This window comes from Chlamydotis macqueenii, chromosome 2 (assembly GCF_036417535.1).
Source record: "Chlamydotis macqueenii isolate bChlMac1 chromosome 2, bChlMac1.mat, whole genome shotgun sequence".
NCBI classification, from domain to species: Eukaryota; Metazoa; Chordata; class Aves; order Otidiformes; family Otididae; genus Chlamydotis; species Chlamydotis macqueenii.
Genome location: NC_141557.1, coordinates 127,270,491 through 127,290,926, shown reverse-complemented (window position 1 = coordinate 127,290,926; position 20,436 = coordinate 127,270,491). Strand labels below are relative to the sequence as shown.

General features: G+C 38.0%; 1 protein-coding gene across 1 annotated transcript in view; it reads left to right on the top strand.

Moving 5' to 3' along the window:
• ARFGEF1 (ARF guanine nucleotide exchange factor 1) overlaps positions 1-20,436 on the top strand; it is a 97,879-nt gene that overhangs the window by 39,251 nt on the left and 38,192 nt on the right. The window contains exons 5-10 of the mRNA XM_086740920.1: positions 9,659-9,838; positions 11,272-11,545; positions 12,088-12,201; positions 12,827-12,999; positions 14,111-14,244; positions 16,966-17,200. Of these exons, the coding sequence (XP_086597046.1) occupies positions 9,659-9,838; positions 11,272-11,545; positions 12,088-12,201; positions 12,827-12,999; positions 14,111-14,244; positions 16,966-17,200 (1,110 nt within the window). The remainder of the gene's footprint in view (positions 1-9,658; positions 9,839-11,271; positions 11,546-12,087; positions 12,202-12,826; positions 13,000-14,110; positions 14,245-16,965; positions 17,201-20,436) is intronic.

Below are 20,436 nucleotides of genomic sequence, written 5' to 3'. Positions count from 1 at the left end.
AGTGTGTAAATTTGTTTAGTGCAATCATGTTTTGACTGTTTAGACTTGGCTAGTTGCCATGTTAGAATGCTTGGCAAAGTGGAGAATACTGTTTTGGCTTTGACTCCATGTTTGTCCAGTAGACTGGATACTGTAAAAAGCATCAAAATTACAAATCACCTTAGCAAAGACCAGAACTTTGGAGTTTCTTTCGGGAAATAATGAAACCGCTACATCAGTTGTATTCTCTTAGGCTTCATAACTCCTCATTTTTGAGCTGAGAGTGGACTCTGCTTTTCCAGTATGGTTTGAAGGATGCATCATGTGTCTTTTCAGACTATTTTGTGGTCCTGGTGATTAATATGTTCTCTGAAGAATTTTAATTCCATCAGGGAGATAGAAGGTAGGGGACCTGGGTCTCCCGCCTTCAGTGCTAACACTCCCAGGCCATTATTCAGAACATGAGCAGTGCTCCTGCAGGACAGCTGCACCACAGTACAATTTTTTTTACACCACAGTAAAATCTGAGAACCATGATCACTCAGGCACCTTCCTCCCTGGAAGGTTATCTCGGTTTTGCATGCTGAGTGGACAGCCTTTACATAGAGTGCTGTCCTCAGTCTAAGGTCTGGGAGCCGGCGTTGGGTAAGAGTTTGCTCCTAGTGCTGTTTGCTAGTTACTAGGTGACTTTCCAGTGATGGAATCATCTTAAGCAGGTTCCCAACAACCAGAGCCATTTAGACGTTCTGAGAATATCTTTCTGCTGACTACTAAGGAGAAAATCTTGCTGAGACTGAGGAATGTAATCTGTCTCTTTTTAGGTATCTAAGCTTAGGGGTATGTCTGGCCATAGTTCTGACAGTTGGTGGCCGGTTTACCTTTTCTGCCTCTGTTTGTGCTTGCATATTCTCATCTCTCATCCTCTCATTCTTCATCTGGAGACTCCATGATCAATCAGACTGGGAAACTGGCCTTTTCCTTCCTTCCTTCCTCTTGTAGTTTGGTTTGATTTGCTATAATTTTGATGGGAAGATGTGCAAATTCTTGTTCAGTTGTTATGGTGGGGATTGCTGGGAGAGAAAGAAAGCATGTCATTAGGCTGCTGCTGCCGTTGATAATTGTTTATTCTAATTATGTTTGAAGCAGCCTGCCTTGGTTGAATGTTTTTGCCTTCAGGATTGCTCTGCTAGAGATACTGTGGCATTTGTGGGGGGTGTGTGTGTAGACTTCCTGTTGACACCTGCAGAGGTTTTAGTTGAAGTTCTATTTACATTTCTGCCTGGCCTTTTTGCTCCTGAAGAACTACAATGTAGTTTTAAAAATGTAGATTTAATGTAGATTTAAAAAATCTGTAAAGAATATATGTAAGGAGGAAGGATGGGACATGAGATTAACTGTTTGTCCTCATCTGTGTTTTCTTTCCTTGGGTGCTGTACAGTAAGTATTTGTTATTGTCTAGATAGTTCTACAGCTTAACTTGTTAATGTTTGGCACAGAAGAATTTTTGTGTGCACTTGACAGCTGTAGTTTGAAAAGTTGAATGTTATTTGAGTGACTGCTTTCGAGTCTTCCATGTGCAATAGACTGTTCGTAAGGTCAGCTCCTATATCTGTCTTTTTCCAACTGGTCATGCTGTCAGGATGATCAGTGTCCATGGAGGAAGGAAAGTTGAATCAAACATTGCTTGCAGAAGTCATCTTTTGAAACCAACTGAAACTAGAGGACAACTCATTGTTGGATTACGGAATGGGAAGGCTGTAAAAGCTAACTAGCTCTGAGGAATAAGGAGAATGATAGATTTGAAAGAATTTTAACAAAACTTGTGTGAAAATAGATTCCAAATTGAGAAGACCCTTAGAACAAACTTCTTTAGTTCCGTAACCAAGTGTGTTTCAGCAGTGTGGAATGTTATCTAAGTAACTTAATCATCTTTCAATATCATGTAGTAGTGCAGTTATTTTTTCCTCTAAAAAGACTGTAGAAAGCTTAAATTCCTCCTGCTGAGATTAAAAGGAGCTGTGGATTATGGAATGATTTGAGAATTGAAATAATGAGGCAGGAGGCTTTATTCTTCAATCTTTGTTTTTTGAGGCTTTCATCTTAAATTAATGGCTAAGACTGGTTACTTAACCTGAAAATGCTGTCCTGTCAGTTTGGAATTTTATTTTTTAGAGAAGGATATACGTTTTCAGAGTTGGACATGAAATACTTCTGTTTTGTAAAATATGTTTATTTCCGTATTAGATTCTATTTCATTTTGAACACCCAACTTTCCAGTTGTCCCTTAATCTGAAAATAGGTACATGCCCGGTGTGCCAGAGCCCCACCTTCTAACTCTAAATGCTGTTCTGTACAGAAAGGGGATAATGCGCAAATCTAGCACACCACTTTGGAGTGTTCACAGGTTTTTGATACAGGTTACAACATAGGAGAAGTTGCACAAGATTTACTCGTAGGTCAGCTTTTAATTATGTAAATGGTGCACGACTTCTTTGACTTCTTTGCAGGTCCTGATTACTGATTAGTTTGTTATACAAAGGTGGCCGGACATTAACATGTAGGGTTTTCCTCACAGGGGGTCGGGGTGGGGGGGGGGGTAGGGAGGTGGGTGGGTGGGTGTTTTTCATCATGCTGATTACTTTCCGGCAACCATACAGTGACTCATCTTTGTTGATATCAGCTCATTCTGTGCCCCCTTATCTCCCATCTCCCTTGTTGGGAAGTGACTTATCTTGCTGTAATTCTTCACTCTGAGAAACGCACAGTGATAAAACTAAATAAAACTTTATATTCTTGTATAATTTATGTTCTTTCCCTTCCATAGGAGAAACTGGAACATAGTTCTGTTCTTTCTGCAGTCTCCACAGCTGTAATCCTTCAGTGTGTTTCAGGGCTGGTAACTGACCACATGCTTGTGGATATGGATTATTTTTTCATAAGATTGATGTTAAATAGAAAAATACTATTTTAAATTAAATACTAGGTGTTAATGATCCATTGTTAATGAAATCTGGTGTAGAATCTAGGATATGACACTTGATTTAAATCATTGTCTTGAGTGTGAAAGCATGCTCGAAGCAAACACATTATTTTTCTATTTTCCATATCCTTACTGTGTATTTCCATAGGTCTTTCAAGTTGGTAAACTAAGTTAGGTAAACATAGGTCTTTCAAAGCTATGGTAAATGTGTAACTTAAATGACTGAATAATTTGGAAATGGTAAAAAGCAGGAGATAATCATCACTAGCTCACAAAGAAAATGTTCCTTGAACAACTCTATTATTTCATTCTGTATGGTGTTTTTAGTGTCACTTATGTTGAAAAATAATTTATCTGTGAAACTTATTTGATACATTTGCTGCTTTGTGGTTTAAGGACTTAAGTCTCCTAAGTTTTTCCAAAAGTCAGTCAGTAGTAAGACATTATTTCATGATAAGTTAATTTTCAGACTTCAAGTTGATTCTTTAAAAAACTTATTATTAAAAATAACCCTATAGCCCTTCTCAAAGTAAATGGAATTATGTGGTTCCAGTAGCTAATACACTAGAGAGAGAGATTAGGGCCACTGTCTCAAGTAGTTGAGAGTTACCAAGCAACTGAATTACGGGTATTTTACCCATAGTAAGCCTGTGCTGCTCAGATGATAGCTGTGCTGTGTCATAAATCTTCCAAAGATTAGATGATCAGAGTTGGCTGAGAGGAAGAAAAGAATGACCCTGAGTTGCAACCTAGGATTCCTAGCAGTGTGTATGTAGGTGCATCTGCCTCCTGTGTGTTCTCAAGTCATTTCTTCTGTTTGTACTTTCTTGTACCATAACCATTCTGTTCTTGCAGAATATTCAGTATGAGAGGAATGAAAAGTTTACAGGTACAGATAGATGCTTGATGATTTTAGTAGGGAGTGTTAATTTAGTTTACTTCTTAAACTATGTCAGTTTTGCCTCACAAATCACAATACTTCCTGTACTGTTTTAATACACTCATTTTATGTACTAGGAAGTGCACTAAATATGTAAATATGGTTCAGGCTAAAGGGGAAAAAAAAAGATATAATACAAAAATGTGATAATGCGTAACTCAATAAATGATCCTGAAGATTCTTCTCCTTTCCCAAACCCATCTGATGGTTGTTTATAAAAATGAATAAACTTTAGTAACTAGGTAGAGGCACAGAACAATAACCTCTTTCTCAAATACAGAACAATAGCTGTATACAACTAGAAGGAAAGCCCAAGGAAACAGTCTCATAGTCAGGGTGGCAGCCAGTGGTTTCAGGACAGCGAGAACTTGCAGGCTTTGTGACAAAGAAAGCTTCTGTGCAAGGATCTTGAAGCATAATGAGGTAGTGCTAGCAACGTTTTTACAAAGGTTTCCTTCCATGCCTGAAGAACAGCGAAGGGGAGGAGTACAGTAAAGTAGGCTTTTTGTTTTTAATCATCTCTCCTTAGCTCACGCTGAAGATGTTTGGGTGAAAACAGATGAGCTAAGTGTGACCAGAAGTGGGAATTCAGCTGCAGAAAGCCTTGAGCAGCAAAACTTTGCCATGATAGAAAAGAGCAACCTAATTCTGTGACACCAGTCAGTAGAGCTGCTGCAGTACCTTGCTGCTCTGACCTCTGCAGAGAGGCATTTTTCTGCCCAGGCTTTGCTCCCAGACTTTGTCCTACCCTATCCCATGCCCTGGTATGTATTTAATACTCTGAATCGACTAAAATCACCAAAACCAAACACCAGAAAAGCACATGTGCCTGTTTTTGTTTTGTTTTGATTTTAATTGTATTAATAGGTTGTCATTAAAATAGCACAGGCGACTTCGTGCCCCAGAACTGTTGCAAAGTAAGCAGTAAGAGTGTGTGGCTGGAAGGAAGGTGGAGCTTTTGTTCCACCTCTCAAGGACATGCATTGCTGTGTAGCATTTTGAGATTTTGTGTAATCCTACTTAACTGAGGACTGTTGCTGAGGTGATTGTGTTGCACTCATCTGTCTCCCCTCTGTTCCTTCTTGCATTGGACCTGTTAGTAGTTTGACTCCAAAGTAAGCTTGGGGCGTAATCTGTTGAAAACTGTTAAAGTAAGGAAGGGAAGGATTAGTTTCCGAACATCTAAATTGACAGGGATTTCAGAGGAGCAGGACTGCTGCTCCTGGTTGTAACCTGTGGTTTCTCTGGGTTAGTTGCCATGCCAGTTGTGGTGATGATGTACTCTTTTTATGATGCAGAATAAGGTGGCATTGTTTAGGGCATGCAGTCAAATTGAGCCCGAAGTGAAAGCTACCAAGAGGGAAGGATGTTGTCAGAAAGTAATTGTAAAATACTTCCTGTCTCGTGTTTATTCTCTCATTTCTGCTGGATTTGTGAAAGTAGAGGAAGAGACACATGAGGCATTGAGACATGAAGTAAGCATGACTAACAGCCTGAAGATGGGTCTAAATTGGAAGAAATATGAAAGATTTTAGCAACAGATCAAAGTTAAAAATGCTTATCTGTTTACAAACATGGACAGTAGTTATTAGGATTTGTTGGCTCTAGTGCCTGAGCAGGAAAGAAACCCAAAGAAGTGACTGTCAGGACCTCTATAAGTTGAACTCCTTAATAGTTAGATATCTGCAAGAAGATGCCCTGCTGGAAAGACTGATTTCTTAGAGTGCATAGAAGATGTAGTTATTCAGAGAATTTGCATTAGTATGCTAAGGAGGTGGGTCTCTCTGTTTGTGTGTGTAAACATTTCTTGGGCTCCACACACCCCAATCAGGTGGTGTGAAAAGAACCAAGCTCTAGTCGTCCTAACAAGCATACTGAGGAAACTTAGGGAATTCAGGCTGTTAAGCTAATTAAAACAAAAGTGCACATAATCCATCTGTAGCCTTGTCACCTTTTTCTACTAGCAGACATTGTATCCTATTATTAAAAGCTGGGGGGAAAAAAGCCCACAAGGCTTTACTGAACTGAGGTGGAAGTTAAAATTGGACTTTCCGTTCTCAAATTCTTAATCACTTAAATTTAACAGGGGTATGGAAAATGACACAAAGGAGTAACTTTATGAATGATGTATCTAGAACAAAAGAGAGAGAGACTTGACCCCCCTGCCCCCCTGTACCTTTTTGTTAGTGTCCTGAATCCTAGACAGCAAGAGACCTTATCTTTCAAGTGAGAAATTGTAGGTGGTTCTTCAACTGATGTATTGTGTGCGTGTGTGCGCGCGTGCGTGTGCGCGCGTGTGTGTGCGTGTGTGTCAGTGTTATCTTTTGGAATTGAGTGAAAGAAATCTTAACTAAATCTCACTGCCGACTGTATTGGGCCCAAGCAGTAGTGCTTTGGAAAAAATAGCTGTCTGTTAATGCCTCGGCTCCACTCGTTTGGCTTGTTTTCAAGAATTACTGAGTTTATATTTTTTTAAACCTAGCACAGACAAGTTCTGCAAGGTTAATTCTGTTACAGAATTGTTAGTGAAAGATTAAGGGATCTTTCTGTTTTGGCTTTTCAGGACTTAATGATGCATGAAACTTGAAAAAGCAGAATAACACAATACATACAGGTGTGCAGCCTTTCCAGCCAGATGTTGAAAACGCAGAATCTAATCACTAGGAGTTGCCTGCCTTCACGGTGACCGTGTTTACTCCTGAAACATGTAGGGAAGAGTTGGAGAAGTCAGCAGAACCATAATTGATAGGAATAGCTTTGGGGATAAATTTTGGAGTGTGAGAGTACTGTGGTGTAGGGGATGTAGATATATTACCTGGTCAGAAGAGATGTGCAGCTCTAATTAATGGAGTTCAACATGTTTTAACTCAGTACCTGCAAGTGTCGCAAACCCCCAGGGAATTCCTAGCTGTAAGGTGGAGGTGGAATATAGAACATTTAATGAAAGATACGTGAAGATACAACACACAGAATCACATGGGCAGGCAAATGTAGAAGGTGTTTGTTTAAATATATAAATAGATTTTGGTGGCAAACTCATTGATATCATGTCATAGATAGAATCATAGAATGGTTTGATTTAGAAGTGACCTCTAAAGGTCATCTAGTCCAAACTCCGTGCAATAAGCCGGCACAGCTTCACCTAGATCAGGTTGCACAGAGCCTCCTCCAGCCTGACCTTGAATGTTTCCAGGGTTGGGGCATATACAGCCTCTCTGAGCAACTTGTTCCAGTGTTTCACCATACACACAATAAAAAAAAAGTTCTTCCTTATATCTAACCTGAATCTACTTCCTTCTAGTTTAAAACCTTTGTCCTATCACAACAGGCCCTACTAGAAAGTCTGTCTCCATCTTTCTTAGAAGCCCTCTTCAAGTACTGAAAGGCTGCAATAAGGTCTCCCCAGAGCCTTCTGTTCTTCAGGCTGAACGCCCCCAAGTCTCTCAGCTTTTCCTCATAGTATGGAGAGGTGCTCCAGCCCTCTGATCATCTTCATGGCCCTCCTCTGGACTCACTCCAACAGGTCCACATCTTCTTAAGTTGGGGGCTCCAGAGCTGGATTACAGCCAGGTGCGGTCTCACGAGAGCAGAGCAGACGGGCAGAATTACCTCCCTCGACCTGCTGGCCATGCTCCTTTTGATGCAGCCCAGGATACATTTGGCTTTCTAGGCTGTGAGCGCACATTGTCAGCTCATGTCCAGCTTTTCATCCAACAGTACACCCAAGTTCTTCTCTGCAGAGCTGCTCTCAATCTCTTCATCCCCCAGCCTGTATTGATACCAGGGGTTGCCCTGACCCATGTGCAGGACCTTGCACTTGGCCTTGTTGGACCTCATGAGGTTCACATGGGTCCACTTCTTGAGCTTGTCTGGGTCCCTCTGGATGTCATTCTGTCCCTCAGGCATGTTAACCACACCACTTAGCTTGGTGTTATCTGCAGACTTGCTGAGGGTGCACTCGATCCCACTGTCTATGTTGTGGATAAAGATATTAAACAGTACTGGTCGCAAATTGGACACCTGAGGGACACCACTTGTCCATCCAGATAAGGCACTGGATTGTGTTGTGGCTTTTATATGTCCTCTTCCCTGAATGATGTTTCCATTAGCAGAAGCAGGGTATTGAAAAGTTCTGTGGAAGTGTTGAATCATTGCCCAGAGAGGGTAAGAATTAGGATGGTGGTATGTATTTCAGCTTAGCACATCTTGGTTTTTAGGAGACCAGTGACATGTAAATTGAATTTTGGGAAGAAAAAAAGAACAGTACCATTGTTCAGAGACTTATGTTCCTTTAACAAAGCCATTGTCTACAGTTTGCCTTCTTCTATGATTTCTTTTCTTTGTTTGGTAGGGTGTTTTTTTCTGAATTTTTTACTTTTGATTTTTAATAAAAAAGACTTCTAATGTGCATTTAGGCCATACCAACTTTGTAGTTAAGGCGCGAGATGCTGTTTAGTGGTCGTGCAGGTAAGAATGTATGTTCCAGTAAGAAACGTAAGTACAGTCATCCATATATATACCTCCCTGCGTCCACTGATGAGAGACCTGAGGCACTGTGGGTACCATAAGAAGGGACCTCACACGGACTGCTTATCTGGGAGTAGAATTCAGGTCTCTTCAGCAGCAGCTTAGTGAGGTGGGTCTTTGATTTTCCTGTTAAGCTCTACAGTTATTTTTCAAGTGTTTGAGTAAGCAATGGGTACTCTTGGTCTACTTGCTGGTGACATGTGTGGATAAAGGTGCTGAGAATGTCAGTAAGAGAAATGAGGCGTGATTTGATGAGTAAATTACACAACACTTAGGAAATAACTTTTGGTTTTAATTGTGATAAAAGAAGTATGAGCTTTCTGTTGATTCCAGTTCTTACTTTCCCTAAATATCCCATTAAATCATTAACTTTTTCTAGGTTTTTAATGCATAGAAGTCCCTAATTTTTTCTACTGGAGTACAACAATCAATATAAACATGTTTGTTCTATTGTGAACTAAGCTCTTCCCCTTTCCTTCCACTTTCCAACGCACACCTCTGACAATGTCTTCACACCCCACCCTCAGCTTTCATCTGCCTCTATTTATGCTTTTTAATCCAGCCTACCTCTGCCTCACATAAAGATAATGTGTTGCTTACTTCTGTGTTACCTGACATTTCATACGCTTACTTGCCTTTTTTTTTTTTTCTTTTGGGGAAGAAAAAAAAAAGAGAGAGAAGCAGATAGTAGGTCAAATGGAAAGAAAGAAGTTAATTTCTACAGAGGGCAACACAATTATTATAGCATCTACCCAAACAGAACGTTTAGAAAGGGTAGTTGTCCCACTTATAACTGCCTAATCTCATACTTAGTCTTTTTTCTTCACCTTTACGTTTTTTTTTGTAAAACAGCTTTTAGACCTTCTGGATTGCTTTCCATATTTTAACAGGTAGTATGTTTTTCCTGTTTTGAGTCAAGAAAATTCTAGCGTGACTCTTACTAACTACCTGATAACTCCGCATTGGTTACTTCTTGCTGTTATGTGCTGTGAAACATGTATTTCCTAGAGGTGTTGATTAAAAACACCCTCAATTTAACATAACTGGTAGATATGATGTTATGATATGGCTACAAGAGTACATAGCAAAACTTCATTAAACTGCAGCTCAAGATATGTACTTAGTTATATTTTAGAAGTAATCCAAATTTGGCATTTATTCATTTGCAAACTATTTGATTGACAAGAAAAGTTTTGACTGGAAAATACATATGTGTGTGTTTCTTTATTTAGGCTTTGCTCACTGCAGTAACATCTCAACATATAGAAATCCACGAAGGAACAGTGCTACAGGCTGTGAGAACATGTTACAATATCTATCTAGCAAGCAAAAATCTCATAAATCAAACTACAGCCAAGGCCACTCTAACACAAATGCTGAATGTCATTTTTGCACGTATGGAAAATCAAGCAGTGAGTATCTCGGTATCTTTGTATAGAAGATGGCTCTTGAAAGCAAACCAACTTGAGAGATTTGTTATGTCGTTATTTTTAAAGCTTTTTGGTTTTCCTAAATTATGTACTTTTGGAAACGCAAAAAAAAGACTGGTATCTTATATTGTTCTTTTTGTGTTTTGTGCTCTGAAGTAGGTGTGAAGTCTGTAGGGTATAGGATTTAAACTTCTCCTAGTGGTCCTCTATGTCATGGATGTATTCAACTTCAGCTCCTGTTGTCAGGCTGTCAAGAGGTGCCATGCTACCTGCGTAAGAGTGCATGTGGAATACACTGGTGTTGGTGAAATGCTCTCATGATGTTGTCATGATAAACACCAAAGAAGTAATCCATTATTTAAACAAAACAAAACAAAAAACCAACCAACCAAACAAAAAACCCTTTCAAATTATGTGATAATTTACATTTTTTTGACATTTTAATGTGTAGTAGTAACTAAGAGATACTTGTATGTCACTGAAGTTGCTATTGTGAGTTGTCAGCAGGGACCCCAGTGTATGCCCTGTGCCTTCTACCGCTGATAGCAAAGATCAGTAAGGCAAGTAATTGTCCTAATTCCTATTTAAAAAAAAAACAAAACAAAACAAAACACCCCAAACCCAAACAAACAAAAAAGCAGATGCCCAGATTTGATAACTGGTTAAATTACTGATTACTTCTGGAAGTAATTCTGCTGTATTATTACAAGCAGGGCAGTTATTTTAACATGATAGCTAACAAATGCTAAAGGAGTTGTTTGAGCTGTAATTTGAAAGGTAGTAGTATCTATTTTGGAATCTGTAGCACCCCAGAAGAGACAGTATAGAAAGATTTAAGTGGAAGAGTGAAGGGCTGAGATTATAGTAAAACAGTAAAAAATATAAAGAGTTACAAAACTAAATTCAGTCAATTTCCTTTTTTTTTTTTTTTTTTTCCTCTTAAATCTTTCCCTTAATACCCCATGCTTGTAGGGTAAGAGGAGATGTTAAGTTCTCCAATGTATTTCGCTTTGTGAGAGCTTTCAAAAAAGAAAAAAAAAATCTGCTTTGTTGTTTCTCTGTGCAGTCTTTGAATATTGTCACATCTTCTGGCTGAGCTTCCTTATAGGGCAGACAGACAACTCTTGTTCCTAAACTATGTGTAGTTTAGTCGTCCCTCTTTCACAGTGAAGGTATGGTTAAGTGTAATGTGCGTAGCTGGGAAGCAGCCCTCTTGCAAAGGTTTATCCTGTGATATTAAAATTATTTCTAGTAATACAAAGTATTAGTTTTCTTAAACTAGCAGCTTTATGAAGGCACTGTGTAAGCAGAAACAATAGGGATTTCATGTTGATAAAACAATGTATACAGTATGTATACAGCTCATTGTTTTGTTTGGATAATGAAATTCTTGTGTGATTGCAATATTTTTGTAGCTTCAGGAAGCCAAACAGATGGAAAAGGAAAGACACAGACAGCAACACCTTCTACAGCAGTCTCCAGTAAGCCATCATGAGCCTGAGTCACCTCAGTTGAGACATATTCCAACACAGACTGATCAGTTGAACAAAGAGCATGAGAGAGAGCTTGACCACAGCACAAATGATGTGGACAAGAACCTTCAAGAAGATATAGAGGCAGAAAATGGATCTGATATTTCTAGTGCTGAAAACGAACAGACAGAAGCCGACCAAGCCACAGCAGCAGAAAGTAATCAGTGTGTATTTCTGTTTCATGGAGGGAGGGAAAAGGTCTGTAAAAAGGAAGACTGGAGGATTGTCTTTTTTTTTTTCCTCTCCTAAATCTGGAGTCAGGCATATATTTTCAAACAGCTGACTAACGCAAAATGCCTGTTGTCCTTGTTACCACTGTTAAACTTTATAACGAGTGTCCTTTAGCCCTACACTCTGTTGTAGTCACTGTAGCAAAGATTCCTCTTTGTACCTATGTAATATTGTGAAAGTTTTTGAGAATAACATCTCAGTTTTCAGTGTTTAATATACATGAAAATACAAAATTATGTCTTTGGTTGGCATAGACCTGTGAATTAATTACAATTTACAGGTTAAACACTGGAATGCTTATGTTCTGCAAACACTGTTTTCAAAGCATCCAAACACAGCTTTTTAAAATGTATACTCTCCTATTAATAGATTTGTAGTTGAATTTTATATATGAAATGCAAGTAAAATACCCACTTAATTTCTGATGTTCTCATTAATATTTGTTTGGGTTTGTTTTTCTTTTTAAAGATCTTTCTAAAGCTGATGGAGGAACATGTGATGGTGAAAGCAATCAGTGTGAAGAGAAGGCAGAAGAAATTGTAGAAAGTATTGTGCAGGAAATGGTGAACATAGTAGTTGGAGGTATTGATATGTATCTAGTCAATAGCAACGGCAGTCTGAATCTTGACATTAAGAATTATTTTAACAGTTCTGAATATTTAACTAAAATATGTCATTATTTAAATAACACACGCTGAAGAAAACTATTTCGGTTGTCTGACCTTAGCTGTGCATTATTTAACACTAAAATGGACAAGATTTCATACATTAGTTTACGCTCTCTGTATTGGAGACTAATGTTCTTCTTAAAATACAAATTATTGTTCTTTTTATTTTTCTTTTTTCTTTCCACATAAACACTTAACAAAAGGGCCTGTCTCTGTAGTAGCAGCATAGCACTCCATTTTACAGTTTGTGGAAAGTGTGTGTCAAATCAGTGACTTTTTTTTCTCCCCTTGGTACTTCTTGGAAACTTGGTAGAGTGATGACCCTGGCAATGTGAAGTTACAAGTCATTTTTTTAATTGTCATTTTCATTAGTGGAAATTAAGAGTGGATTTTTTTTTTAGTTATATAATGCCATATAAATTCTCCTCCTTATGATACTTTGTTTCTGAATGTTTTAGTATTTAAGCATTAGATTTAAAAGCTCTTAACTTGTATTCTTTTGTAATATTTGTTTGTAATTTTTACATCTTTTCTGATAGATGTGGAAGGGACTGCTGAAAGTGCAAGTGGTGATGGCACGATAGTAACATTAGAGGATGGCAGTGACAGTGAAAACATTCAGGCAAATGGAATTCCGGGGACTCCAATTTCTGTTGCTTATACGCCATCTTTACCTGATGACAGGTTATCTGTCTCTTCCAATGATACTCAGGTACAGGCAGGTATAAATTAGGAAATACTAAAAAGTAATATATTTTAAGTGTTGATCAACACTTGTGCAGAGTGTGTTTTAATGTAATTCCGTAAAATAAGTTACTCAGATGAATTTCAAGTATTAAGTCATGTTCTAAGCATTATTCTATTTTAATGCACTATTTAAATTAAATTTCTGGAAGTAAATTTTGCACGTGATACTTTTTTTTTATCCTAGTGTATTTTTAGCTACCCCACAGAGTACAGTCTCCCAAGATCAGAGAGATCAGTTCACTGTTTTTTGAAGTGCTCCTGAGAAACTATAAAACTAGCATTCAATATACATAGTGAAGAATATAGCCAATTGTATACCTTCTTGTATAATTTCAATGTTCTTTTTTCAAATGATAAATAGAAATTTCAAGCCTGTAGCACAACCTTACTGCAATGATTTCAGGAAAAAAGTTTCATATCTGAGAGGATTTGATGTGAAAGTATACTCCCTCTGTCGTGTCAGATACCAGCATGTATGCACTATCAACTGACACAGGGTATTTGCTGTCAGCATGTACTGAGTATTTAGGTTTGGCAATAATAGATTTTAAGCTTAAAAAGCTCCAGTCAGATGTGCCATAAAAGTAGAAGATTAACATTAAACTTGTTGCTTATATAGGGAACAATAATACAGATTTGCAAGAATTTAGTAATAGGGGTGATTATTGTACCACAGAAATTTTCCCAAATATATCTTTCCACATGTATGTAACTATTCACATTCTACTAAAATGTCAAGTTTGTTTGTTTGTTTTTTTAACTAGTTTTCTACTCAAAATGTCTGAAGGCAATTCATTGCAAGTTACCTTACTTAAACTTGACCTACCTAATTTCATGACAGTCTTTAATTAATTACGACTTTTTACTGAGAATGGCAATTTTTGTTAGTGGATTTGTTCGTTTTAACTGGACGGCAGAATATTTTGATTTGTTTGAGCTTAGTCTTGAGACCATAAAGCAATAGTAAATTGCTTATATTTGTATAATATGTTAACTTCTTGTTGCTAGGAGGTGGGGATTTCCCTACACACCCTGTTAATGCAAAGTGGAATACTGAAATGTGTTAACTTCTTTAGGAATCTGGAAATTCTTCAGGACCTACCCCTGGTGCTAAGTTTTCCCACATTTTACAAAAGGATGCCTTCCTTGTATTCAGGTCACTGTGTAAACTCTCCATGAAGCCCCTGTCAGATGGACCGCCAGATCCAAAGTAAGTAGAATTAAAAGTACTCAGAATGAATTTTTTTCTATTTGAAAATAAAAATACAGTATTTAAATATTTTTGAGAGTCCTCAGTTATGGAGAAAATAATGGCTGCTGGTCCAATATTTTCAAAATAAAATCAGCTTTACTGTTCCAAGGTCTAACTTAAACCAGGTAACTTTTAAGACTGTTTAATTGAGTCACTGATACGTGTTGTGGATTTAATAAGCTGAAGAAAATACGATACAGTAGAAAGGGTTTTGAAGGGTTAGTCTAGAACCATTTTCAAAGTGTTGCCTAGTGAGGCACTATGGGAAGTTAGGACATTCAAGAATGAAGACTGAGGCATGAGGTTTTTCCTCACTATTTTTGAGAATTTGTCTTCCAGGAAAGGTCATAAAAATCTCGTGATTTTGTCAGTTGTCTGAGACTAAGACTGTCTATTTATTAAAGGCTTTAATGGATTAACTCCCTCTAGAAGAGCAGCAGTAGCTATTGAGGTACTTGGAGCATCTTCTCCGAGTCCATGGAGTCCTCTACATTTGTATTAGAACTGATTAAGCTCTTCATATAGAACAAATTGGAAGAAACGGCATTTAGAGCAACAAGAATTTGCTGCAAAGGCGTTCAAAGATATCCTGTGTTTGGAGAAGGTTCTAGAATTTATTGGTAATTCTAAGGCATTGATGGCTTTTTGAACTACTATAAACATGCTGTAATTGGAAGAAAAGGCATAGGATATCTACAGCATTTTTAAAAAGTCTTGTCTGCCTGTTTAAAAATAATCTTTCCAGTGAAATTAGCTATGAAGGCTTTAATGAGAATATTTTTAAATTTTAGGTAACTGGACATGGAGCTGATAGCTTAAAATTACAAGGCTGGAAGTTGAGATCAGAGTTGTGCTTCTTGGGAATCTACTTAATGTCTTTATCTCATTTTTTCCCTGGAATGAAATAAGATGGGGGAGAAATGTCTTGAAGGTTCACTTATTAAATTTTAGTGCTTAATTTTTTATTTTTTTTTTTAAATTAAGTGGGCTTTACACATCATACAGAATTGGTAAAGCCAACAAGTTAGGACTTCAGTTGTAAGCTGATGCTTGCTGGAAGTAGATGATATTTAATATTTTATTTATGATTTAAATTCTCTTCGTACTTAAATTCTTACGTTTCATAGCAAAATATGGTCTGGTCGTGTGCTGTCAGCAAACTTGATACAACTTGATGCAAAACTCAAGCCTTTTGCATGTAAGGAGATTGTTATGTTAGGTTCCATGCAGCTGTGCAGTGTCCAGAGCCAGGCATTTTCTTGAAGAACTCCTACAGAGAGCCGTTTTGGGGCATTTACTTTGACCTTGCCCTTCATTAGGGTCCTCACTTAATTTGACTGGCTATGTTTTGCCTCTCAAAAGTGTATTCAGACAAAACATCTAAGCTTGGGATTACATTCTATGAGTTTGAATGTTTGCAAATTGATCCCTCTCCCATCCCACTTTGTTTGCCAGTGTGCAGCAATCATTGAGTTTATTTGCAACATAACTGTTATTAATTTGCATTTTTGTTTTTAGCTAGACTGGAATTACTTCTTTTTCATTAAGCTTGTATTTTTGCAGCATACAGCAAATATCTGACTATTGCGTGTGTCACATGTTGTCTTGAAGTGCTCCTTACCGTGTCTGGACTGTACTGTATGAAAAATTTCCTTTCATTGTTCCTTATGTTTCATAACTGTCCCCTGACAGCGGGTGGTTGTTCAATGAAAGCTGTGGACTTTCTGTTGGGGAAGCTGTTTGTGTCTGTACCTGCTCTTCAGAAGAGCTGAAGTCTTTTTTCAGATGATCAGAAGTTGGAAGGAACATCAGGAGTCTGAGGAAGGAATGCTTTCACCCAGAATGCTATTTAAATTGCATTATATTTTCATATATGCAGGCTTCCTTTACAATTTTTTTGTGTATGTGGTTTGAGGTTTTGTTGTTTGGTTTGTTTTTTTTTTTTTTTTTTTAAAAGCATAAATAGTACCACTGTGATGACACAAACTCTAGCTTACTTCAGTCTGTAAGAAGTATGATGTTACCGTGGAGCATTTGACAACGCTGCAGTTGCCTGACTTTGCTATTGGCACCCTTAAAATAGGCCTGTTATGTATCTGAGTTGCTCTTGGAGTGGGATGAGGCCAGTGACTGATAAACAATATAAAATACGATATTTGAGAAAAGATTTCAGTGTTGGGGAAGTAGACAGTACAGCTCTTGTTTTTATGGCTGTTCAGCTCTTTTTCCATGCTGGTGAAAATAGAGGAGCGGGAGGAATTTTCACTTTGGTAGTCAGGGTTCTGTACATGGGCTGGATATTTTAGGTAGGATCTTCCAAAAATCCGTTAAAAGGAAGGAATGCTTCTTTCATCCTCTGGCTAAGATGGGCAGCATTGCCTGCTCTCGCTCCTGTTCTGCGATGCTGTGCTTGCAGAAGAGAGTGTGACTCAATAGGAATGGAGAGAAACAGTAACTGGAAAAGGTTATTCATGCCCATCTTCTTGACTGAAGAGTTACCACTTCAACAAAAAAGATCAGCATCTTGTTATGACTCTTTCTTCACCAGATTGTGTCAAGTTCGAGTTTATTTCATGAACATTTCACATGCAAAATCATTGTGGTGTGTATTGACTTTTAAAGAGAATATTTTATTTTGTGACTTACAGTGAGCTGATATGCTGTATTGTTTTATTCTAGATCTCATGAACTGCGATCAAAGATTCTTTCGTTGCAGTTGCTTCTGTCCATTCTGCAAAATGCAGGACCTGTCTTCAGGACAAATGAGATGTTTATTAATGCTATCAAGCAGTACCTTTGTGTTGCACTGTCAAAAAATGGAGTCTCATCAGTTCCAGAAGTTTTTGAACTTTCACTTTCCATATTTCTTACCCTCCTCTCAAACTTTAAGACTCATCTAAAGATGCAGATCGAGGTATGTCACATAAATTTCTAATTTACAGGGCAGAGGGTTGTTAAGCAAATATTTGTTTATATTGTCTTGCTTAGAGAAATGTGTTTTCCTTTCTGAATCTCAGCTTTTGCGTAAGACTTCCCAGATCTCCCCATGCATAGAAGCTCTTTTTCACCTAGTGGCAATGGACTTGCTTGCAACAATGCCCTTGAAAACCCTCTTACTAAGTGGAAAGATGCTGAGAAATGTTCATAATGTTGCTAAGGACCTTGAATTTCTTCATCTATGAATGTCATTGTATATATTGGTATGTTGTGACAGTTTTGGAGGAAGGACCTAATTTCACCAGTACTGTGTCAGAAGGTTCTGAGCACTTATCAGGTTATTTTGATGCCTTTTGGGGAAAGAAACTATAGGATTTCCAGTATTTCCTTGAGCATAGCTTGGACAGAAATACATGTTTGGTGATTGATTGATCGTGCCTTGAAAATATGATGGATTTTGAAGACTTTCAAGACAAACAAGACGACTGTAGTGTGTACACAGTGTTCAGCACGTCAGACAGACTGGCCCGAGCTGCTCTTCCAGTCACACAGCGCGCTTCCCAGAAAGTGCTGGACTTGCTATGTGTTCGCAGAGCTTGCAAGTCAGTGTGTAGGTGGTAAACGCATTGCCATCCAGCTTCCCTGACAGAAATTTGATGAGCTTCCATTGCTGCCATCCTTTCCGCAAGTTCCAAACAGAAAATGAAGACATATCTGAAGAAAACTGGCTATAAGATGCTCTACGCTATTGTAGCAGTTTCTAGAATATGCTAAATTAGGACCATCACCACATAGCAGACTGCGTTTTCTCCACACAAATATGAAAACCAAAAGCTTGTTGCTGCCAAAGTATCTATCTATTACAAAGTATGAGGGACAGCAATTTCCAGAAACTTATTCTTTTTCCTGGTTGTGAGCTAAGAATTTATCTCCTTTCAGCTACTGATCCTAAAGGTTATTCAGAAGATGTGGGTAGACAAGTAGATAACTTCACATTCAGTTTTGTGTCTTGGAGCTGTAAGGAGAGCCATATGCTCTGATTTATAATATGCAAAATCTATATATTTTGGGATTGAGGCTGCGTTCTTCATCTGTGTAAGAAATTTTTGGCATATTTTAAAGTAATAGTTTCAGATTCTGTTGAAAGTGACCCTCCCTGCTCCTTTTACTTAAATATTCAGCTAACACTGCCCTCTGACAGTGAAAATAGTGTGAGTTGTACCTTAATGGTATTGTAACTGTATTTCTAAACGGGGCAGTTGAACATATTTGCAGAAAATTAAGTACTAGGTATCAGGATTTGGGGTGTCATTTAGCTATACTTATCATTGCCACGCTTTCCTAACTGTGAATAAGCTACCTTGAAACTCTTACTTTCAGTTGACCAAACTAAATAATTAGCTCTTCCCGTAAGCTAGGAATAAAGTCTCAACTCTGTGACATGAATTGCAATAAATAACAGAGTGATAGATGGCATTTTGAAATATCTGAAATGTAAATAATCAGTACAGTTTTGAGAGGCTGTTCGTTCCAAGATATGCTTGTTCAAAGGTGACACCAGAAGCAAGAAGTTAGCTCTGTCTCTGAAGCACAGAGATCTGAAGTGTCTTTGTAGTATGCAGACCTTCCAGCTAATTTCTCATTTAGCTTACATTTTTGTTTAATTTTTATACTTGAAACTTTTTTCTGTGTGCCCATCAGTGACTCCTTTTTTAAAATTCTCTACCAGAAAAGAATTATTTTCCTGATTCCAGAGGGTATATAACATTAATGTCTTTCACTAAAAAATTAGAAAATAGCAAATATGTAACTAAGGATTGCTCATAGCATGACCTTTATTAAAATTTTATGTCTTCCTCTGTTTGGATTACATAAAGTTGTGGCTAAAATCAGTCTAGTACTCTTGAGTATATTTAAGCACTTGAAAGTCTTTGATCTGTTATGTGTTGAACTCCTTATGTTTCATAGGGCTGCTTTCCTTATTAAGACTGTAACTGGGATTTTGCTGTATGCCTCTTTTTCTCTAAAGATGCCATTAAAATGGAAATATCATTTGCATATTTTGCTTGAGGAAACAGCTTACCGTCAATGTTGCTTAAAAATCAGCGTTGCAGTTTTTCCCTTATCACATGACTTAAAACGAAATTACCCTTATGCTTATCTCTACTTGGCTAATAGAATAAAAATATCTGTAGAAGTTCTGTGGTATAGGAGAATATCTAATATTAAAAACGAGAGTAGTTCTGTATTTGGCTATTTGCATCCTGCTATCAGAGAAGAGGAGCTGGATGGCTTGAAACTCAGCAGCATTGTAGAACAAACATATGTTGGTGGATTTAGTAGCCACAACTGGCTGGGAAGAGGTGAGTTCTCAGAAGTGCAGAACAGTGATGTAGTACTGTGTAGGATGGTGATGTAATGCCGTGTAGCAGTTCTCATTTTGAGTTCATATGCTGTTACAGCAGTTGCTGCTGCTGTGGGAAGAAGTGAGAAAAAGCCCGCCCAAGCTGCTAAGCATGCTCAGCTGAAATAGTCAGCCTATACATTAGGAATTTTTTTTTTTTATTATTACGAGGGTGGTGGAACACTAGAACAGGTTGCCCAGAGAGGTGGTTGATGCCCCATCCCTGGAAATGTTCAAGGCCAGGTTGGACAGGGCTCTGAGCAACCTTATCTAGTTGGAGATGTCCCTGCTCCTTGCAAGGGGGGTTGGACTAGATGACCTTTAAAGGTCCCTTCCAACCCTAACCATTCTATGATTCTATAAAACTAATGGATCTGGTGCGGAACTAATTGAAAAGGGATGAAATAATCTCTGTTCCAAACAAAAGCACTTGTACTAAAGTGATTTCAGGGAAAAAAATACCTCTTTTAGGGAAGAGTAACTTCCCTATTAACGGACCTGCTGTGTGTTTTATGCTGTGCCTGACCAGTACCCTTCTAATAACATAATATCGTAGAGTGATTCTTTCGTGTCAGGAAGCTTTCCTTCTAATGAAGGTCTGATACTTTAAATTGGCATAAGTGGCTGTTTGTTATGTTTGTGCCTTAATATCATCATCTTGTAGAAAAAAAAAATAAATCTGTGGTGAGGTAATACCTCTCCTTTCAAAATCCCAAATGAACTCAAACAGCAGCTTAGACTGCTAGGTTAAGTTGTCCTTCAGGACTTCACATCATTCCTGATTCTTCTGGTTTTGAGTGATCAGAATA